At 36.9% G+C, this 23,816-nt stretch overlaps 1 protein-coding gene across 2 annotated transcripts; it reads left to right on the top strand.

Moving 5' to 3' along the window:
* The first annotated feature begins 3,249 nt into the window (after positions 1 to 3,249).
* LOC135843468 (protein white-like) lies at positions 3,250 to 18,917 on the top strand. Of its 2 annotated transcripts, XM_065361378.1 has the most exons (13): positions 3,250 to 3,709; positions 14,303 to 14,576; positions 14,680 to 14,918; positions 15,031 to 15,102; positions 16,029 to 16,127; positions 16,234 to 16,472; positions 16,583 to 16,763; positions 16,900 to 17,064; positions 17,163 to 17,294; positions 17,380 to 17,608; positions 17,731 to 17,836; positions 18,013 to 18,184; positions 18,268 to 18,917. In XM_065361378.1, the coding sequence occupies exons 1-13, from the start codon at positions 3,590 to 3,592 to the stop codon at positions 18,364 to 18,366; spliced, it is 2,127 nt and encodes a 708-aa protein (XP_065217450.1). In that variant the 5' UTR covers positions 3,250 to 3,589; the 3' UTR covers positions 18,367 to 18,917. The 2 variants fall into 2 exon arrangements, 1 of the variants encoding a protein (XP_065217450.1); XR_010558322.1 differs by lacking the exon at positions 18,268 to 18,917 and having other exon boundaries at positions 17,731 to 17,906; positions 18,013 to 18,129.
* Positions 18,918 to 23,816: the final 4,899 nt, after the last annotated feature.

Genomic DNA, 23,816 nt, shown 5'->3' on the forward strand with positions numbered 1-23,816 from the left:
GTGTACGGTGTACGTTGTACAAGTAGTTCTAGCAGGCTCAGGCTCAGGCTATTCATGTTATTATACCTGCTATACGAGTATGCATGTTTGTGTGCACTATAGTTATGTTATTTGATTCTCTATTTTACCACCACCATCTCGCACACGCGCACGCACACACACACACACACACATACCTAATACTTAATACCGTCTACCTATGTATCTACGAGTATATTAGGTGGTACCTGTTACCTGTTACCTGTTACCTAATACCTATTACCTATTCCTAACTGGCCCAATCACCACTAACCAATAACACTACTGTAGTATTTTTCTACTCGTATCGAGTAGCTATAGGTACACATACTGTATTTGTACGATGTACGCATATTTGTTGAACTTTCGGGCTGACGTTTGCGTGCGACTTACCGATGTGATGTGTGATCTGTGAAGCACGTCATGAGTTGTTGAAATTTTACGAGTAATCTCGGCACAGCTACAGCGCAGCGCACCACACACAACCGTTTTCCCGTTTTCGGTTTTCATCTCTTCTTATTTCGCGATTGTCGCATATTGAAATACGAGTATATTTTATTGTCGCGCAATTCGTCATACTATTACTATTTGCGAATTGTCATTTTGTCCACGACGCGACGTTTGAATACCTACCTAATTATGTATGTAGTGTGATTGATTATACAAGTACATACTTGATCTACCTATCTAACCTGTACCATAAGACGTACTCGTAATAATTGGTTTGATCGGTTTTCGTCGGCTTTGTGCGTCCCTGCCACTCTGGCCCTGCCCCGCCATGCCATGCCCTCCCGTCATCTCTTCATCGGCAACAGCAACATCAGCATCATATGTAGTAGCTTCGTTCGCTTACATTTTGCGCTCGCGTGATGCATGGGGATATTGGTTATATGGGAGTAGAAATTCAGTTTTTCGAATTCCTGTAGAAATGAGCGAATTTACATAGATTTTGATTAGGACTTCTCTGAAAGAAAATTAAATTCCCAATCGAAGGATGTAAAAATAATTTTTGTCAAGTACGAACAACGATTTTATGATGTATTTTCATTATGTAAGTACACTTTGAATATTGAAATAACTCGAAATTTTTAGCGAATACATAGGTATTTTAATAAAGCAAAACACGTGATTTTATTCTCTTCGACGTGGTTTTTTACCCAAAGCTGTACCTTTTACCGTTCAAAAGTTATTCAAGTTCAAAGTTGTGCAAAACCAGTGATCCGGAGTCAAATTTTATACTCATCAGTTCATCACACTGGCATTTACATCTTTGATCTTCAATAACTTTTGAATGGTATATGCTGGCGCTTTGGGCGAGAAAACCATTTTGAACAGTATAAAATTCTGAACGTTTTGGTATTTTAGAACACTTCGTGTTCACTAATAATTTCGAGTTATTTCAATTCAAAGTGTATCTAAGTATGTACATAATAAGTAACCCATAAATGAAAATTCCTCATAAAATCGCCGTTTTTGCATGAAAACAAATTTTTTTTTACACCATTCGATGGGAAATTGAGTTTCTTTAAGAAAAGTCCTCAGCTAAATTTAAGTAAAAATTCACTTACAAACTAAAGATTTGAAAAACCAAATTTCACCCAATGTTTGTTAACTTTCACTATAGTAGGTATTTAGCTTTTATAAAATTTATTACGATGAAATTAATACAGTATTCTTAATTTCCTTTTCTAAACTCTTTGGAAAACTGCTTTGATTTTTTTTCTTTTGAAAATGAAAATAGACGCCCTTTCTACCGTTTCTGGTGTTGATCATTTTTTAAAATCCACAATGAAAGCAGTTTTGCTTCTATATAAGTACTCGTTGTCGTCGTAATTTCATTTTCATTTTGCTAGGCGACATAAAAAAGGAATTGTAGACTGGAAAGTGAAAGTTCATATTTTTTATTTTCATATTCGAAGTATTTAGATACAGGGTGTTCCAGAATAACCTTTCACATTTGTTTTTCTTATTACTCTGAGAGAAAAATGTTTACAAAAATTCTTTTACAACCAAAATGAAGTAGAAACATGCCGTTTTTAGACCGTATATTTGAGTTTCCATTAAAAATCAAGTTTTAAAAATTTTTTCATCGAGATATTTTCCATCATTTTTGACACATTCAACCGAACATTTTTTCAAATTATTGAACACTTCTCTTCCTATCAGTCTCGACTCACGATTAAGATTACCTAGAAGATGTTTCAGAGTCCTAGATTCATCCTGATACACTTTTGACTTGAGGTAACTCCATAAAAAAAAATCATAGGCTGAAAAATCAGGGGATCGAGGTGGCCTTTAAATTTCTGTGTTCAACGAAATTATTCAATGTCCAAAGTGCTCACGCGCTAAACATATTGTGTTGGTCTCTGAATGATAGGTAGCTCCAACATGTTGGAACCAAGTAAGTAACTCTATTTTATCTGCCTTTCAGTTCAGGAACAAGAAACTTGTTCAACATTTTGCCTTACCCCTCACCATCACTGTTTCATTAAACACACATGGTCCCACTACACCAACTTTAGCCACGCCCAACCAAACAGTCAACTTGACGGCGTGTAGAGGTTTCTCGAGTATTATCAAAAGATTCTCTGTACACTTGAAGCGCACATTCTGTATATTCACTTCACTGTTTAGATAAAAATGAGCTTCGTTACCGATGAGTAAAGAGTGAAGGGGTCCAGGAGTCTTTATTTTTAAAAAAAGACCTTCACAGTAAACGTACACTGTACAGCCATCTACTTCTCCAGGACAAAAAATAACTATTGAAACATAATTCGGCATGCTTTGGCTACCTAGAACCGCCTTTACCATTCCCCTAGCTCCACTTGAACACAGATCAGTGGTTACCAAAATGTGAAAGGTTATTCTGGAACACCCTGTATAAAAAAAATAAAAATGATTGAAAATGGGAACTGAAGAAATGTCATTATTGTTTTCAGTTCAGTTCAGTACTTTTACTTTCAATACGAAATACGGATTTTAAAAAACGGCCAAAAACAGAAAAGGTTGATACTTGACATCGTACATGTTATCATTTTCAATTAGAAAAAAAAATCGAAAAAGTTTTTAAAGCTTCAATAAAATTTAAACTTCTAAGTTGAAAAAACAAAATTTCGAAAATAAAATTCAATTATGTACTACGTTTGTACGTTCCGATTCCGAACAAGTGAACGAGATAGCTCGCTTCTAGATAGTTTCAGGGTTATCAAGTCGAGTCGAGTTGCGCTAGATTGCGTTATAGCGCGTTGGTGCCAGTGCCAGTGCAAGTGTCCAGTGATAACGGTAGTGAATAGTGATTTGCCATTTGCCTGCATGTGATTTTGTGCACTGTTGACTGCATTACAGTGTTTGTGGTACAGGTGTACAGTGTACGCTGAAAAATGAAGATGTGATGTGATGTGGCGCGACGCGTAACCAGCTTTCGATCGAGTGAAAATACCTCTATACCTAATCGATTTGGTGCATCTCGAGTGTAGACAAACTTACGCCGCGCCGCCGACAGCCAAAAGCGCTGAACGTAGTGCAATAGTGCAATAGTGCAATAGTGCTGCAAAACCCATCGATAAAAACCATGGCCAAGGAAAACGACGGTTTTGATTCGAACGAATCGTTGCCTTTATTGGGCTCGTCGACTGCGACTGCGACTGCAACTGTGACAGGCGCCCCAATTAATTACCAAACACTCGCAGGCGTAAGTACAAATTACCTATTAGCACCTACTGATTATTGATTACAGATTAGGTAGCTCGTCGTCGTTAACTTTAATTTAGGTAGGTACCTCGCTGTAGCTGCACTTTAGTGTTTGTACTATGTAGTTGTAGGTCTTTGTACGACGATTACATACGTATACCTACGACACACGCGCATCGCGTATCGCGTACCATGTAACGAATGTGCAGGCTGCGCAGAAATCGTACCCTAGTGAGAACCCCCCAAAAAAAATTATTTCGCTATACGCTATACTAAAAAATGAGTTTAAAAATATAATTAAATATAATAATATTATTGATAAAATAAGTTGATTAATAAAAAAAACTAAATATTTCTTCAAATAATTTATTTATTGAAATGATTATTATTAGGTATATACATTTTCGGCTGACGGCTGTTCACAGTGAATGATAATATGTACGAGTAGTTACATACGCGTATGTACTTGATGGGTTGTTGAATTCTACCAATTGGTACCTACTATCTGCTACCTACCCGTATCTACTTATATTTTTAGGGGCCTAACAAAAAAATCAACTTTTTTCGGGTGAAGTACTCGATATTTCCGCGCACCCTGTGTGTATGCACTCGTAGGCCTAGGTAAGATACGAGTACTACCATCGAAAGCAACCCCTATCGGTCGGTCATCACATATGGTTGCGAACTATCTACTATGTACCTAGTACCTACTAGTATAGTAGTAGATCTAGATATACTTATTAGTTACCTACTCATCTAAATTTATCGAGAGAGTAGACCTACAGCTACAGCTTGAGATCCGGCCGAGTCTACCTGCTCTCTAAATTTGAAACGGTGAAATTTCACTGCTTAGCAGTCACGACATTTTGCCTTTTTAAAAGCAGTAGTTTTTTACTGCAAAACAGTGAAAAATCTACCGAATTGGTGAGTAAAAAATAATTTTGACTGACCAACTCGGTAGATTTTCTACTGTTTTGCAGTAAAAAACTACTGCTTTTAAAAAGGCAAAATGTCGTGACTGCTAAGCAGTGAAATTTCACCGTTTCAAATTTAGAGAGTGGTACTGCTGCTGGTTATCTGCTGTTAACAAAGGGGAGAGGCGTGACGAAGTCATGTGCCGTGGGGGGGGGGGACGACTGAAAATTTTCCAATCTTTTTTAGCCGCGATTTTCGTAACTTTTTACGCCAGACTCGTCCTTTCCCTCTTCTCCAGTATTTTTCATGCTAATGAGCTAGGTAGATGTGGTTCGAAGTTCGAACAAATTTAGCAAGGGCGAGTTGGAAACAGAAACGTCGAATTAATTTTAAATGTTCAAACACTACGTTATTATAGGTACATACTTGACAAACAATTTGAATTGTCAGTACTGAAATGCAAAATCAAAAATTAACAATTTTTTCGCGTTTTGGCCGTTGAAAATCGACTTGGAAAAAGATTTTGCACTCGTTTCGCTCGGGCAAAAACAAAAAATGAAATGTCACTTTCAATATGTACCTACGAGACGTTTCGAAGCAAAATTTTGCACTTTTTGCACCAGTACCAATACCAACCCACGTAGGCATTGGTATTGATTTACTCGTAGTTATTAGGTACGTTTATTCTTAGATATCTCGAGTTACTTTTTCATGTTTGAAATTTTTTGAAAAATTGTGCGGTGGAACTCTAATTTTTCCTGCGTAAGGCATAAGTAGAAGTACATTTATGTACATTTATACATTATACAATGCAACGTACACGTACATACACAACATATGTTTGCGTCTGCGCATGTAGGTGCGTGTACTCGTAGGCAGTTTTGAAACATAAAGTAAGTGCCAGGTAGCTAATGGCAATGGCTATATTCGTATCTATCGAGCTGATTGAAAATATGCGAAATTTCTTTATGAAAATCTTGGTTTGCGGTCAACTAAAATGAGCCAAATTTTGCACCGTTCACAACGGCCCGGCTGCACGCTGCGGCCTGCAACTGCGAGTGTGCTAAGTGCTTTCCAAGATACCTACACTTACATAGGTATACGTATACGTATACGAGTACGAGTAGATACCCACTCGTACACGTATTTTGTGTATAGCGAATACCTATGTAATGTACAAATTATTATTGTACATATACATCGCACACGCTTGACGAATACACAGTACACCTACACACTACACACTACACACTACATACTTATGAATACTCGTTCTCGTTCTCGTACTCTCGCTCAGATAACGTTGTTCAGATATGATAAGATATACTCGCATGTATGTAGGTAGAGGAGGTACATAGGTCGTAAAACACGCTGAGAAATGGCAGAAAATACCAAGAATATACGTATGTGTAATACGTATTTCCACTGAAATGAAGAGATGAAAAACTGAAAAAGCATTAGCCAACGCCAACGTGATAAGGATGAGCCAGCTGTGGGTGAATGTGTAGGGGGGGGGGCGAGAGCGTGATAACGAGCGTCGTCTAATTAGCTGTACATTAGCCGTATTAGCTATGAATAACTATTCTCGTAAGTACCTAGACCTACCTTTCTTATCGTGAATACGTACTCGGAAATACTTACATCTTTACACAATTCGAGTAAGCAGGTAGAGGTTTACGTTTCAAGAATACTCGTATCTTGGTCGGAATTAGGTAATGGTGATGGGTGATGACCGATGAGAGGTATACTCGTAGTTATTTATACAGATTTTGCGAAAGTAACCACGATTCTCTCCAACCCTAACGTCAGGAATGCATATTGCATATAGCCTATTTTTTGAGGGGAAAAATTTAATCTTTGAAGGCTTACGAGTGGCAGGAGCGGGCGGATCAGGGGGCTTATCTCGGCTTTCTACGTACACCACATATGTACTCGTACCTTTAGATCGTCGAAATCTGTTTATTTTGCAAATTTTCTTAGTCTAATTTTTATTTTATGAGTATGGTATACCTACGTTGGTACTGTATTTTAACGTTCGCGTCTTGGTTTGCCCTTTGCCGATAGGCGATAGGTTGATCTCGCGTGTATGGTAGTCTATACTACGAGTATACAGGAGTGGTGGGTAGAATCGCGTAAAAATTGATTCGAATCTCGAATTTCGCAACTCAATCTTAGCTATTCCGCCATTCGAATCACTTCGAATCGCCAAAATACTAGCTTTGAGAATGAGAATCTATTTTAAAATGATTCGAGTCGCTCCGCTCGGGCAATAAACCTCAAAATTTGTCGCAAATCACTTTTATGTACTTCCCTAGTTGAATAAACTATTGTAGTTGTACCTAACTACCTACATATTGGCAATTTGGCTTGGGAATGAGGCGAGATCACGGTGAAATTGTAAGCTGTTCAAATTGATACGGCGGTTTGCGTGTGTATGACCTTTTTTACGCATATTTTCTCACGTTTACATGCGTACGGTAGCGATTTTTGGTGACGTGAAAATGGAAAAAGTCGCCATAAAAAATAGAAAATAAATACCTCCTATATAGTGGAGTTGGAGTAGTTGAATATTATAGGTGTACCGATATTTCAATTGGGCCCATTCGGTCGGTGCCGAGAAGGGTACTTACTGTAGATTTTATTTGTCAAAAATTGGTACAATCTTCCAAAGTTTTCCAATTGATCTAAACGGCGCGCGAATGACTCAAACACTGTTGAGTTCCACCGGAGAACACTGGAAGTTTATTTTGATTTTTGAAAAATAAAATCTATACCCTTCTCGGCACCAACCAAATGGGTCCCTTTGAAATATCGGTACACATTTAGGTAATTGTAAGAGAACAATAGAGGTACGCGTACTGTAAAGGCGGTAAGGCGGTAAGGCTGGCTGATGGTTTGTTGTTGAACGATGGCCGGCGCCGGCGAGTGGAGGGCTTTAAACTGTTTGCTGTTTACAAACACTACATACGAGTTACACGAGGTTTTCCAATTTCGATAGGTACCTATTATTATTTTTGAATTTTTCGATGGTTTTTAGTGGATTTTCTCCTGTCTTGATTGATTTTTATATCTTGAATTTTGGTGGTGATTTTTTTCCAAAATAATTTTTCCATGATTTTGCTCTGAATTTTGATGATTTTTTCCCTGAATTTTTGCCGAATTTTATCACCTTGAATTCTCATGATTTTTTCATAACAATTTTCCCTAAAGCTTGTGTGGTTTTATTATTTAAATAGTCGGGATTTCTCCTTATTTCGGTTCGATGGCTTTCTTGAATTTTTGTAGATTTTTCCCTATTCTGACGGGTATGAATTTTTTGAAATTTTCGATAATTTCTCGGAATTTCCATTTTTTTCTCGTTTCAAATTTTGGCGAAGTTTCTTCAGTTTTGAAAGATTTTTTAACTTTGTATTTTCACGATTCTATAGTTTTGTCCAAAATTTATTGTGGTCATTTTTTTGCCCAAATGTTGACTGCATTTTTTTTCATTTCAACAGTTTTTTTTTGAGTTTCGTGCCATGAAAAACAAAGTGACCTTGTTGCTCTCATTTTTGTGAAATTGTGATTTTTATTTTTCTAAAAAATAAACCTAATTTCCTTTAAATTTTGATCTTTTTTTTCGTGAAGGGAGGGAAGCTTCTTCAAAATTTGATGACTTTGTTTTTTTGTATATTTTTACCTTTTGTGTTGGATTTTTTTTCATTTTGATATCTTTTATTCGTTGATCTCTCTCTCTCTCTCTCTCTCTCTCTCTTTGTACAATTTTTTTCTCTGTTGAATCCTCTTCAGTTTTACTAGAAATTTTTCGATGATTTTCCTTAAAAAATGTTCGATTTTATTTCCGAATGTATAATTTTTAATTCTCGTGAGTTTCTCTGTTCTGAATTCTTAATGATTTTTGCAGAACTGAATTTTCAAAAGATTTCAATTTTCATCATTTCCATAATTTTGTTTTGAATTTCATTGATTCGTTTTTCTGCCTAAATTTTTGTTCTGCATTTCGGCAAAACTTTTTTTCTAGAATTTTCGAGATTTTTAATAACATTTAGTCCCAAATTTTGGAATTTTTTTCTGCCTAAATTTTTGTAGAATTCCCCTGTTTACAGAATTTTTTTGAGGATTTCTTCAAGTTTTATTCTTTTGAATTCTCATAGGTTCTATTTTCCAATTTTTCGACGATTTTCCTTCGTGAGTTTTTTTTCAATTCTTGCGATGTTTTTCTTAAATTTTAGTGCTTTTTACCTAATTTTTTCGGTGGAGTCTTTCTAGGTATGTACTTCTAATCGAATTTCTATTCTGGAATCCTCGTGATTTTTTTCAACTTTTTAATTTCTGACAAAACTCTTGTTTTCTAGTTTATTTTGAATTTCGCGATTTTGATTTATTAAAATATCACGAAGAGATTTTTCAACATTATTTTTGGAATATTTTTTTTCTCCAGATCTTAATCTTCGCTCTGCTTCCTCTTTTGGTTATTTTCTCTCAATAGTCAATTTCATAGTACAGTCATTTTAGATGAAATGAGAGGATTTATTCGGACTAATTCCTACAAAAGGTTTTTTTGCGGGATACTGTAGTGGAAGGCGTCCTATTTAACATACTAAAAGTCCCACCCCGTACCCCGCGTGCGTCGCGTGCTAGAGCGTGAAAAGTGTCCCGCCGAGGCGTTTTTTGCGATTTTCTCGCGAGGGTTTGATTTTACGTCGAAAATGGCTTTATTTTTGTGTTCTACGTCAAATTTCCGATCTATTGATATATCAACTGCCCTTCTACCCCCAAGGGGGGTGGGGCCAGAACCATTCAAATGAGAGGGGTTTTCTAAAAAAAACAAAAAAGCTATCGGCGCATATGGGGGATGAAATGGTCCCGGAGAGTGTTCGAGTTGATACCAGCATGGAAGGTGGGTACCATCGAGAAATTTCCGCGTGAAAAATTTCAGATCCACGCCCCCTCCCCTTCTTGGGGAGCCCCCCTTTTCTGAAATTTCAATAACACTTTTCTCAGCCCCATTTCAACCGATTTTGAAAATTTTTCAGTATGTTATGTATATCCTTGGTAAGTATCCCCACAAAAATTTTCAACCCCCTCCCCTCATATTTACCCCTCAAAATGGCGTTTTTTAATATTTTTTATGCCTATTAACAATCAATATTGCGAGGTAAAATTTTGGAAACACGTTTTTTGGATGTATTTTCGGCCCCCAAACATCATATACTGTTTTAGAAATTTTTGCTTTGGTGCGTCGTGGTGAAAAATTGGATGAATGTGTTTTAGGGGGGTAGGGGGTGAAATGGGAATTTTGAAAAAAATAACTATTAACGAGTAGGGTGTCGTTTTCATATGATTCGATACCGCTGAGAACGAATATGACTTCAGATTTTTTGCTACACTCACCTAGCCCCCTCCAGAGCCCCTCAGCCCCCCTCAATTTTCATTATTTTGGAAATAAAGTCATTTTCATATTTTGATTATCTCGCGAAATATCGCGTTTTTCGACAAAGTTGTTATACAAAAAATGTTCTCATATAATTTCCTATAAGAATGGTTCTTATCATGTTTTTGAAAAAAACGCAATTTAATCTCCCTAAAATCGTAATTTTTATATGACAGTTTCTATCGCGGTGCACATTCATTTTCTTATTCCATGGTACATAGCTGCACTCAACATGATGCATATTTGCGTTTTTATTTCGTCATTTCCATGTCTGGATGACGTTTTTCAAGGTCACACTCAATGGAGGGGATAAACATCACGTTCTAACTTGTATAACGGAGTGCAGGTGGTGTTCAGAAAACTAAAACTCGTCGCCGATGCCTAAAATTTTAAATATTGAGATTAATGTAACTTGGAATTTTTTTGATTTCATTATTATACACACTTATTCTACAGGTTTCATTTAATTGTAACATCCTTCTAGTGAGTGTGACCTTGAAAAACTTCACTCTGATGTAACTATTTTAAAGATAGTGAAAATTGAGGTCGGGCTGAGGGCTGTGGAGAGAGCTAGGTGAGTGCAGCAAAAAATGTGAAGCCATATTCGTGCTCAGATACATCGAATCATATGAAAACGACACCAAAATAACTTTATTTCCAAAATAGTGAAAATTGAGGGGGGCTGAGGGGCTCTGGAGGGGGCTAGGTGAGTGTAGCAGAAAATCTGAAGTCATATTCGTTCTCAGCGGTATCGAATCATATGAAAACGACACCCTACTCGTTAATAGTTATTTTTTTCAAAATTCCCATTTCACCCCCTACCCCCCTAAAACACATTCATCCAATTTTTCACCACGACGCACCAAAGCAAAAATTTCTAAAACAGTATATGATGTTTGGGGGCCGAAAATACATCCAAAAAACGTGTTTCCAAAATTTTACCTCGCAATATTGATTGTTAATAGGCATAAAAAATATTAAAAAACGCCATTTTGAGGGGTAAATATGAGGGGAGGGGGTTGAAAATTTTTGTGGGGATACTTACCAAGGATATACATAACATACTGAAAAATTTTCAAAATCGGTTGAAATGGGGCTGAGAAAAGTGTTATTGAAATTTCAGAAAAGGGGGGCTCCCCAAGAAGGGGAGGGGGCGTGGATCTGAAATTTTTCACGCGGAAGTTTCTCGATGGTACCCACCTTCCATGCTGGTATCAACTCGAACACTCTCCGGGACCATTTCATCCCCCATATGCGCCGATAGCTTTTTTGTTTTTTTTAGAAAACCCCTCTCATTTGAATGGTTCTGGCCCCACCCCCCTTGGGGGTAGAAGGGCAGTTGATATATCAATAGATCGGAAATTTGACGTAGAACACAAAAATAAAGCCATTTTTGACGTAAAATCAAACCCTCGCGAGAAAATCGCAAAAAACGCCGCGGCGGGACACTTTTCACGCTCTAGCACGCGACGCACGCGGGGTACGGGGTGGGACTTTTAGTATGTTAAATAGGACCCCTTCCACTACAGTATCCCGCAAAAAAACCTTTTGTAGGATTTAGTCCGAATAAAAAATTTAAAATGACTGTACTATCAATAATTTTGTCGCCTTTTTTCCATGTTTTTTGGATCGTGTCAATTTTTGACAGTTTTGATGGATCGAATTTTTAAAATGATTTTCACAAATCACTTTTTTTCCAAATTTGGATTGCAATCTCCCTCCTACCCCGCTGCCTTTTCCTGCTAATTTTACAATATGTTTCCCATTCTAAAATGAGTCTTCTCATTTATGCAATTTTTTTTACTTGGTAAAATTGTCAAAAAGGGATAATTTTTGCCAAAATTGTCAAACTTTCCTGTTCTTGTCAAAATTCACCAAAAAAATGCTGTTTTTGCCAAAATTGCCAGAGAGTGTTAATTTTTTGCGAATTTAGCTTTTCGATGAAGTATAATCAAAATGGTCGTAATTTTTGCCATAATTGCTAAGGGACTTGTGCTTTTATGCTTTGTTGTCCAAGACATCCAAAGTCCTCTTTTTGTTTTAATGTTTTCCGAACAACTAGGTAACAAAGTCCTGTTTTCTCAGAAAATTGTTCGAAAGCTTATTATATCAAATTTCATTTCCCCTCTCCCCAATTTCATTTCTATCAATTTTTATGACAAAGTTTTTATACTTTTGAAATTTACTTTAGAGGCACTGCGGGCCCCCATAAAAAAATTTTCCATGAAAAATCATGTCAGAAAAGAAAAGAAAATTAAATTTTGAAAAATTGAAAAAAATATCCTCGTATTCAGTGTACTGAAAATTAAACAAATGCGCCATTCATTAAAAATACTTCGTGAACCCAGACATCAAATATTATAGCACATTAAAAATGCAGTAAATGAAAATTAAAATATAATTCTCCGGCCGAGCGCGACAATTACAACTTTCCACGACGTTGTCGTGGAGAAAAAGTGGTGACGCGCTTGGCCAGGGAAATTCAGTAATTCGTGACAATCGGAAGTCGGAATTATTTTAGAAAATTATTCGAAATTAAATGAAAAATTCGATTTGGCAACGCTTCCAACGTATTTAATAACAACGTGTGCGAGTGTGAGTGCAACAATTAATGCAGAAATGCGCGCGCACAATTTTTAATAATTCGTTCAAAATAAATTCTCAAAAATTATTCATTTTTCGTTCGCGAACAAATCGGCGATTTGGCAGCCAAATATTTTTCAATAAAAGTTACTCATTACCTATTTTCTCGGGAAATCGGAAGCTAAAGTACACCCTTAATCTACGAGTAGTTTACTTTTGAAATGTTGATAATTATCTGTTTTGAGCTTTTGCTAGGTTGTTTTTTTTTTCAAAAATAGTTGGTATTTGAATTTTGATGTTTTTTTCTGTATTTTTTGAAAAAACTGCTATCGAAATTTTCATTACGTTTTGTTTTTTTTTGTTATCTAAAATCAAATGTAGTTTTTTGGTTGCCACTTTTTTTTACATCAACATTTTTTTGGTTACTTTTTGGATACTTTTTCCGACTTTTTTGGTTACTAAAGTTACTTTTTTTGAAAAAAATTTGAGTACAATCCATGTCGATAGGGTGTTGCCTAGTGGCTGGCGAATGCGACCACGACGTGCGAATGCGAAATGCGAAATACGTTTGGCATATTGCTATTCGCCTGATGAACGTTGTTTACGAATTTGTACCACGTAAGGACCACCTAAAACGCGTACCTACGTCTGCCTTTGCGTATGCAACATGCAACACGGAGTGCAGTTGAGCAACGAGCACTTGCCAATGTTGGCCTTTTGTGGAGGGCTAAATATGCAGGTTCCATGCGAGCTTCTGTAGAGCGCGCTCGACTTGGTTCAGTAAAAGAACCCAAATCACTTTAGAGACAATTTTGGAAAGTAAAAAATGGTTTAATGAGTACCCAAGAAGTTTTAAGCCTTCCCTTGAACATTTTTAAACATTTGAAGTTCAATTCATCGCTTACATTTATCAAAATTATTGCTATCGTAGGTTCTTTTACTGAACCAGGTACCTGGTTCAGTAAAAGAACCCATGTTGGCAATTCTAAATGAATTGACGCGATTAATTGAATTTTGAGTATTTAAAACGGTCGAGTGAAGGCTTAGGACTCCTTTAGGTACATATCAAAACAATTTTTTACTTCAAAAAATTGTCCCCAAAGTGATTTGGCTTCTTTTACTGAACCAAGTCAAGCGCGCTCTACAGGTGCTCAGCTGTATAATGCTGAATGCTGGATTATTAGCCCTCCAAAGGCCTTTTGCCTATAGCTGTACCTAACTACGAGTATTCAACCAGTGCGCTTAAGTAGGTATCCTAAAACGAAAATGATCGCTTAAGCAACAACTAAGCACCGGATTGTTGGTTGCTTAGCCAATCAGCTAGCATCATGCATTGCTTAGCCATTGCCTAACTTTAAGCAATGGTTTTAGGATACCTGCCTCAGTCTGTTGTCGTGTCTACTGTCTAGCTCCTCTTGCGACAAACTTGCAGGTCTCTACACAGATACAGCTACTACCTATGTATCGTACTTACTCCTGGTCGTAGTATAGTAGACGTACCACCGATTTAATTTTTGCTCGCTTCGCCTTTCAATTTTCAACCCTAATCGCTTAGATTTATCAAGTTAGCTTAATGTACGAGTAGTCGAGTAGGGATACTTTATTTGACAAGTATACCCACTAATACTGTAACTTTTTTGTGGAAATTTCGTTTGGTTTCAGAATGACGTAGCCGGGACTGTTGCGGTGACTGTCGGCAACGGAACGGGAGCCAGAGCGGACGCTCAATCCGCCACAAACGGCCGAATAAAAGTCAACGTATTCCCGGAGAAGAACATCACGTATACGTGGTGCGATATCAACGTGTTTACTTCGAAATCGACGGAAAGTCGAAAGAGAACGTCGACGTCGTCGAAAATCGTCAAGATATTCAAATCGATCGGTTGCTGCAGAAACACCAACAACATTTCCAAGCGTAAACATATATTACAAAATGGTACGTAGACGTACCCTCGTACAGTCGAGGTACTGCTTTGGTTATGGAATAGCGGCGTATAGCGTATAGCGTATAACGTATAACGTGTATAATTGATTGGCAGTGTCTGGTGTGGCGTATCCGGGCGAATTGCTGGCGATTATGGGTTCGAGCGGAGCGGGTAAAACGACGCTGCTCAACACGTTGACGTTCCGATCGTCGGCCAACATGGTGGTGAGCGGATCGAGGACCGTAAACGATATACCCATCAACAGCACCACCTTATCCTCGCTTTCCGCTTACGTGCAGCAAGACGATCTGTTTTTTGGTAATTTGACCGTTCGCGAACATCTTATATTTCAGGCGAGTACCGCTCTACACCACACACCTACACCCCGCCTAATTAGCAAGCTAACGTAACGCCTTGCCTGTGTTGTGTCGCGTCCTCCGTGCACGTTTCCGTTTCTTTTTACAGGCGCTGGTGCGAATGGATCGAGATATACCATACCAACAACGCATGATCCGTGTCGAAGAAGTTATATCAGAAGTAAGTACTGACTACTCCTAACTCTACGTATGTTGTACATATGTACAACATATGTACTACTGTATACCTAATGTACATCTACAGCATACACAGCACTGCTGCAAGTACAGTGAAACCGCGATAAGTGCAACCTCAATAAGTGAAAATTCACGTTAAGTGCAACCAAAATTAATCCCCGGTCCCTACAGTCGATTTACCATGTGAATTCACCTCCATAACTGCAACAGTACCTCGATAAGTGCAATGAATTTGGCGAATTTTTTTGTGAAAATCATCCAAACTAAAGTAAAAATTTGAAAAATATGGTAAAAAATGTAGAAAATATTCAAAAACTCCTCCAACATTATCACTAAAATAGAACAATGTCCAAAAAAAATCGTGTAAAATTGAAAAATGGGTAAAATTGGCATAAAATGGATGTAGGTAACGTAAAATCAAATAAAAAATCATCAAAATTGAGTCAAAAAAAGGAGGTACTTGTCGCGTAATTTATTCACCTTAATAAGTGAAAATTGCGAAAAAATAACCTTGCTTAGTGCAAACCCTTTTAAGTGAAAAACTCAATAAGTGCATTAATTTTTCCGGTCCCTTGAGTTTGCACTTATCGCGGTTTCACTGTACATACAACTATGTACCTACCGTCCTCCTGCCTACTCTGCCCGCAAGTAGGTAGGTACAAATCTACGAGCAGCAGCCGGTGTTTTTAACTTTTCAAATCGACGACAGCTTTTACTCACCTGGGGCTCTGAAAAAAGTTTTAGTCGGATTCGTTTATGCTGCGTTTCCATTTTTTTGTTTTTTTGTTTTTACCTACGTATTTTATTTACTCTTTTTAGTCCTAAAAGTAACCGCATCTCTCTCAATTTTTCCCCCTTCGCCTTAATCTTTAAACCCGGTTGTTTATGAAATTTAATGTGCAATTTCAGCTACTGTTGACATCCTGCCAGAATACCATCATAGGAAAGCCTGGAAAAATCAAAGGTATATCCGGGGGAGAAATGAAAAGGCTATCTTTCGCATCCGAGGTAGGTTAACTATCATTTTTGTCACGCTCAAGCGCCTCAATTGACATACTCGTATGTATGTTGGTAACCTTATACCTTTACGTTTTGCATATCGCGTATCGCGTAGGTACTGACAAATCCGCCGGTAATGTTTTGCGATGAGCCGACTTCCGGTCTAGATTCGTTTATGGCGCAAACCGTGGTGACGGTGCTGAAATCGATGGCCATGAAAGGAAGAACCATCATCTGTACCATTCATCAGCCATCTTCCGAAGTGTACGCCATGTTTGACAAAATCCTGCTCATGGCCGAAGGCAGAGTCGCCTTTCTCGGTTCGCCGACCGAAGCCAATTCGTTCTTTACTTCGTGAGTAGCCGCAGCCGCAGAATGGCTTTCTATGTACCACCGACTCATACTTACGAGTTGATGCGTGATTATTTTGATTTTTGCTTTTGTTTTTGTTTTCGATGATGCAGGTTAGGTTCACCTTGCCCCGCCAACCATAATCCGGCTGATTTCTTCATTCAACTGTTGGCCGTGGTACCTTCGCAAGAAGAAGAATGTCGCGATAAAATACAAAAAATCTGCGATTCTTACGAAAATTCCGAATACGCTCAAAAATTGTACAAAGAATGCAGTCATCAACGAGAAAACAAGGTAGGTGTAGGTGTAGACTGCAGAGTGCAGGTGCCTTATAAGACCGCCGGTGGATCGCCTAGACAGCAGACATCGCTGTGACCACGTCCACCTGAGCAATTGTAAAGGTGTTTACAACGTTTGTTTGCTTTCTTAGTACAAATCCATTTACACGAACGGATGGTTAGATACGAGTAACGTGGCCAAGAGATCTCCGTACAAAGCGTCCTGGTTGGCTCAATTCAACGCCGTCATGTGGCGCTCATGGCTCAGCATGAAAAAAGAGCCCATTTTAATCAGAGTCCGTCTTTTGCAAACTATCGTAAGTAGTAACCGGCAACCTGCTAGCATAATTATTTAATTAAGGTGGTTATGTTTACCTACTGGTCGCTATTTTTTTTGCTCCCCCCCCCCACGCAGATGGTATCGTTAATTATCAGCGTCATATATTATGGACAAAAAATCGACCAGGATGGCGTAATGAATATCAACGGAGCTTTGTTTCTGTTGGTCACCAACATGACTTTCCAAAACGCGTTAGCCGTCATCAACGTAAGTATGAAGTAGGAAGTAGCTTTAGACGCAGGCGCGTTTCAGTAAGAGTTTGACAGCAGCTCATCGTATTTGCACTTTGCAGGTATTTTGTTCGGAACTGCCAGTATTCTTGAGGGAACATTTTAACGGAATGTACAGGACAGACGTGTATTTCCTATGTAAAACTATAGCGGAGATACCGATATTTTTGGTCATACCGATCATGTTCACCTGCATCGTGTACTATGTGATCGGATTGAATCCGTCTTTTGTTCACTTTATCACTTGCGTGTTGATCGTGGTGTTGGTTAGCACAGCGGCCACATCATTCGGTGAGTCTTACTATACCTCTCTACCTACCTACTTTATTCTTATTTTCACTACATTACCTACCTGCGACTACGAGTACCTATTTTTATTATTACCTACCTATTTGCTTCACCTCTTTGCGTAGGATATTTGGTATCTTGCGCCAGTCCTACAGTTACGGTTGCCTTATCCATTGGTCCGCCGTTGATTATTCCATTTTTGCTGTTCGGTGGATTTTTCTTGAACGTCGGGTGAGTTAGAGTACCTACCAGACCTCCTACTAAACTATCGCCAGCGCCATCCGACGAGCGCTTACTGAGAGTAAATTTACTTGTCTTACTCGTGTGTGTCGATTGTGTGTGGTAGCAGTTATACTAGATACTTAATATGTGTGTTGGGATGCGTTAACATATGCGGTATGTTACAGTTCTATTCCTCCGTATTTTGAATGGTTAAGTTACCTGTCGTGGTTTAAATACGGAACCGAAGCTCTTTATATTAATCAGTGGAATGACATTTACAACATCACGTGCGAAGGTAGCAACACCACGTGTTACAAAAATGGCCACGTTGTCTTGGAAGCATATAATTTCAAAGAGGTAAGTCGCAGTCGCATTCTACCTACGTTGTACTTCTCACTCCAATTACGTGTACTCTTTATGATTGTTCCTAATCGTTACAGTGGCATTTGTTACCGGACATGGGTTTACTCGTCTTACTCATCATCGGCTTCAGAGGTTTCGCATTTTTAGGCTTATTGTACCATACTTACAGAAAGTGAGATATACTCGTACCTATCTACATACATATGTACTGCAACGTTATCACCGGTTCAAATGATGCATTTACTTGTCTTTCACTCTCTTTCTTTGTGTCCGCATCCAATCGTCTATCTATATATGTGATACACCAGTCTACCTAGACCTAGTTACCTTTTTACTTGTGCGGCCTCACCTTGCCTGCCGCCCCGGATCCTTCCGATAGGCGCGGCGTACTTATACATTTTTGATTTTCATCGACGCTTCGATGCTCATCCGCAGTCAGCATACCTACCTCTTCGTTATTATATGTACTATTATTACCTATATGTGTATATGTATGTACCTACTTTTTTGTATTATACTCGTAAGCTGGTATTACTACTGTTATCAAGCTTACGATGAGAGAAAACTCGCTATTGTTGTTATCATAGCCGCTTAATCTATAGTTGAATTTCATGTATTAGGTATCTACACTTCCCGTACGTATATCTTCATCATAGGTAATGTACATTCGTCTAGCATAGTTTGTAAGTATTTTTTTTAAACATAGGTAATACATTAAATACGTCTACTTTGTGTTATTTGCCAATTGCCACTTACACATTACTATACCTTGTTCAATATTCACCGTACTCGATTTCAACTCTGAGCATATGGTCTATCGAAAAACAGATTGTGATTGAGATTCATTCTGCTTATAGTTATATTTACGTATTGTAGGATGGCATACACCGTTCAATTCTTTTTTGGAATCGGATCTTCTGCTTGTTGGGTCTGTTTTTGACGAGGGAGTAGCATCCACATTATTCCTTTTCTTTTTGGCTGGTGGCGAGGGAGTAGCATCCACATTAATTCTTTTAACTGGTTTCTTGGGTGTTGACGCTTGGGTCCGAACGTCGGAACCAAACAAAGAGTCTCCTTTTTTCTCATATCATTTAAAAATCTCGGAGGAAAGAAAAAAGCAACTTTTTCAACTACGTAATTGAATGTTTTTAAAAATCTTTTCTTACGATGTTTTTCTCTTGGTTATTTAAGGGATTCTGACGAGTTTGGCGTAATTTTCTCCCACTACAATTGTTGCATTTCATCGACATCCGTGGGTTCTTCATTTAAACGTGAAAGAAAACCTGATACCTCTTAGCTGCAGACAAAGATACTAAGTGATCGCGAGACCTAAGATAATAATACAACTTGAATAAGTAATCAACAAAAAAAATAATATAAAATAATAATTTTAAAATTACATACTTACTATCAAAACTTAACATGAAAATATCAATAAATAATTACCTATCTAAATTGAGTGCAAAAATATTGAAAACATGAAAACATAAAAACTTTGAAACATGTATCAGAATTATATTTAAATTGAATGTGATGTAAGATTAATTACAAGGTGTTGAATGAATTGGTTTACCTACCTTGCGGTTTTTTAAATAATCATATTACGCCTAATTGGCTCACTGGCGAGCCCATGAGCCCCTTCTCGCTGAGAACCATTAAATCGTTGAAAAATATGCAGGGTATTTCCCTTCAAGTCTTCTCTTTCGCGACACCTGTAAAGAGATGAAAACATCTCTTGGCGAAGAAACGTATAATGTCGAGCTGTCTCACGAGCTAAAGGCGCATCGAAATTGAACATTATTGCAAAAATCTGGAAGAGAACATCTTAACAATTCAACTTGTTCAGTATTCTGTGCATAAATGTCCTTATTTCCCGAGAGCAAAATTGTTGCGAATAGCTGAAGGTAGCAATCTTCGAATTTGGGTTTATATTGGTCGTGATGTCGAAGAACGCATGTGTGTCTATAAGTCTTATTGAAATATACGATGACGTTGGTGATTTCTGCAGGTTCAGCCTGGCCCTTGTTGTGAAACGTCCTAGATTTAACACAGTACCTATGGTGGATATATGCTGTCCTGGGAATGGTCCTTTGGAGTTCATCCATTTCTCTACTTAGACAGAAATCAAAACAGATTGTTGATGCACAGAATCTGTTTTCAAAATTGATTAGCCAGTTTGTGCTTGAAAATTGAGTCCGGATTTCTAAATGCCTCGAATCAATCTGATGACAAACTCCTCCAATAGGAATATCACGCTCATTTTAATTTATTTAAAATAAAAAATTAACAGTTATTTCGCTCTAAACTTTGTAGAAGTAAACTACCAGAGAGTTCAACCGGGTCAAGGTTACTAAAATCGACTCCTTTACCGGAATTGAAATGCAACCATGTTCCGAATATTTTATCTCATAAAATTCAGGACCACTTTTCAAAAATTACTCTTGAAGATTGAATTTTTGCCAACAATGAAAAAAAATACATTTGATTCTTTTTTCATGACGATTACCTAAGTACGTACGTATCATCAACTATCAAGTCCGTGGTTTGTGTGTTTTTTTTTTGTTTGCTTGTTACTGATTCGATTTTGTTTACTTCACGAAAACGCATCATTTATTTGAACAGAAATACATCGATCGTTTTTTGCTTGTGTCATGTCATTAGTTTTCGAGAGATTATTTTTCTCAAGAAATTGCCTCGTGTGTTAAATCAGTAATAATCAGTCACGATTTTATAAAACTCAATACTTTTGTTGATGTCAGCGATAAACATATTCATCCGTACTTCAAATTTTCGGTTTTGACATTTCATGAAATATTTTCAATTAACGTTTTTGTACTCGCAGTCGCATATTTCTATTTGGTAAACAATTTTTCGTAGCTATAGGTCTACTATTTCTCTTCAAAAATAATCTAAAATTTGGTCATATTTTTGACTCAATCTGAAGCCTTTAGCAAACGTTGGTATTTTTCTGTAATCAAAACGTGTCTTTTTTGAACTCTGCAACCGTTCTCACGACTTCGACTTGTCACGACCTCTTCATCAATAATTAAAATCGGATACCTTTTCGTCCTTTTTCAAAGATAGTTCAACAAGTTTCTATGATCATGGCGCCTCTACAGTCAATTCAGAAAAATATGGCGAAGATCCAATTTTGATTTTGATGGTTCAATATTCAATAAAATTCGTCATTTTGAATTTTGCGATGTGGTGTACTTGTACTTTTTGATTTTACTTTGACGAAGTTTTCGTGTCACGAGATATTTTTTAAAGGATTTTCAAAGAAAAAAAATTATGAAATGGAATTATACAATTAAATTTAATCTGATCCAAAAATTCGGTTTCGAAAAGATTTTCCTATTTATTCAAATTAGGGATAGGAGTATAGAGAAATTATTGCATACATTTGAATAGTGGAAATTGAAATCAAAATTTGAAACAGTGGATTATAGGATCGCGAAATGATAACTTGAAAAGATAATTAATTGGTACTTACCTCGTACTTGAGTTGTTTTTCTTCGTGTTAAACTTAAACCACATGAGAAGCTTGGTTACAAAGTTAGACAAACGCCACAGGGTTGATTTTGAGAAAATCTATGTTTTTTGTTACAAAAATATACAGCATTGTAAAGGTGGGGGATATTTTACAAATTGTAGTGATGATACTGAGTAACAAAAATACAAAAAATATCCTTCCACCATCACCCCCCACCACTAATAAAACGAACCTGAAAATGCACTTGTCTGATTTTGAAACTAAGGTGAAGATAATTTGAAATTGAAGCTGTCTAAATCAGTTAGGTTTTGATTCGTATAGGATTTTTAACCCTCTTTCTATTTCTGAGGTCCCTTTGTTTCAAAATAGTACATAAAAGGTCAAAAAACGCGATCAAAGTTGCGCCTTAGTTTCAAACACGGACATGTGAACATTATCTTAGTTTCAAAATGAGACATATCCTATCATCTTAGTTTCAAAAACAGACATATCCTGGATATGTCTGACTGTCTGTTTTTGAAACTAAGACAATTTGCACATGTCTGTGTTTGAAACTAAGGCAAAACTTTGAGCGCGTTTTTTACCCTTTTATGTACTATATTGAAAATAACAGACCTCGGCAATGAAAAGAGCGTTAAAAATCCTATAAGAATCAATATCTAACTCAATTTTTGTAGAAGTGGCGTTTGTCTAACTTTGTAACCAACCTCCTCGCATAATTCTTTACTGTTTCTTCCTTTTTGATAGTTCGTAAGTTTCTGTTTTATGCCTCTCCTACCCCCTCAACACCTCATAGTTTACATTACTTCATGTAGTGTCTTTTAGGGATAAAAATTGGAAAGATTTTTGGGACAAGGAAATAGGTTTCGAAGATAAGAAATAATGAGTGGATTAAACAAGTAGGTATTTTGGATATAGAAGATAGGTAGATGAAAAAGTATGAGACAAAAGAAATAGGATTCGTCTAGGATGAGATTAAACCTGTAAGACACACATATACGACTATGAATATCAAATTTCATCTAAATAAAAATATCTTCTACATGTTACATAAAAAGATTTAGGTAGGTGAAGCCAAGAAGGTACGAGCTAAACTCGTAAGTGATTTAGAATATCAAAATACATCATACACCGTATGATTCATTACAATCTCATGTAGTTCCAAGAAAGGGGTTCAAAAAATCTCATAATCGAGATATATCAATTCAATTTAGATAGGTAGGCAAGCCTACTGGAGATTTGTAATTAAATCATATCGATAAAAGTATAAACTTAAAAGTCCTAAATTAGACTATCTCATTTTATATACACAGGTAAATCTAGTCGCATATAAATAAATGCATATCGTACCTAAAGAAGGGTTTGGGGGTTCTCACTACATACCGTATACCATTGGCACCTCGGTGCTAGGCTTTCAAGCTACCATCATGGAATCCATATCGAGAGAGAATAAAACTCCACCAAAACACTTCGCGGTAATTCAATTCAAATAAAATTCAGTTCAATTAAACCATTGTAATTCTTTCTTCATTTTACAATGATCACACACATTTTATATCAAATTAATAAACATCAAAAATAGGAACGTATAAAAGCACGTCATCTCATTTTAACGGAAAATCAATAAGTTAGTTGCTATGGTTTCTGACGTGTATAAATTCAATAAATTTCACCAGAAACAACTAACGAGCTCTAGTGTCGTTTTTATTTACCTATAGGAATCCTATATAGGTAGGTAAGATCGTATCTTTACCACATATATATTCTCCCGATAGGCAAAGAAAAATTTCCACAGAGAAATTTTGAAATAATACAAAAAATATCAAAAATATAAACTAAAAAATCGTTAAATCTATCCGAGGAAATATATCTAGAGAATCGAAACAGTAATCTACAACTATCGAGAAAATCAGTCTTTTAGATTACATAACAGAGTCAAAATTAATACTAAATTATGATCACAATAAACTACCTTTGAAAAGAGATCACATGAATACAAATAGGTTGGAAAAATAACTACCTTTGAATATCACAACTCTATCAATAACATAACAATGAAAACACACAAACAAATAAAAATGATAACGTAGGTACAATAACAGTCAAAATAATTTCATCCTACACATGGAAAAA

The sequence above is a fragment of the Planococcus citri genome, chromosome 4, assembly GCF_950023065.1.
Source record: "Planococcus citri chromosome 4, ihPlaCitr1.1, whole genome shotgun sequence".
NCBI lineage: Eukaryota > Metazoa > Arthropoda > Insecta > Hemiptera > Pseudococcidae > Planococcus > Planococcus citri.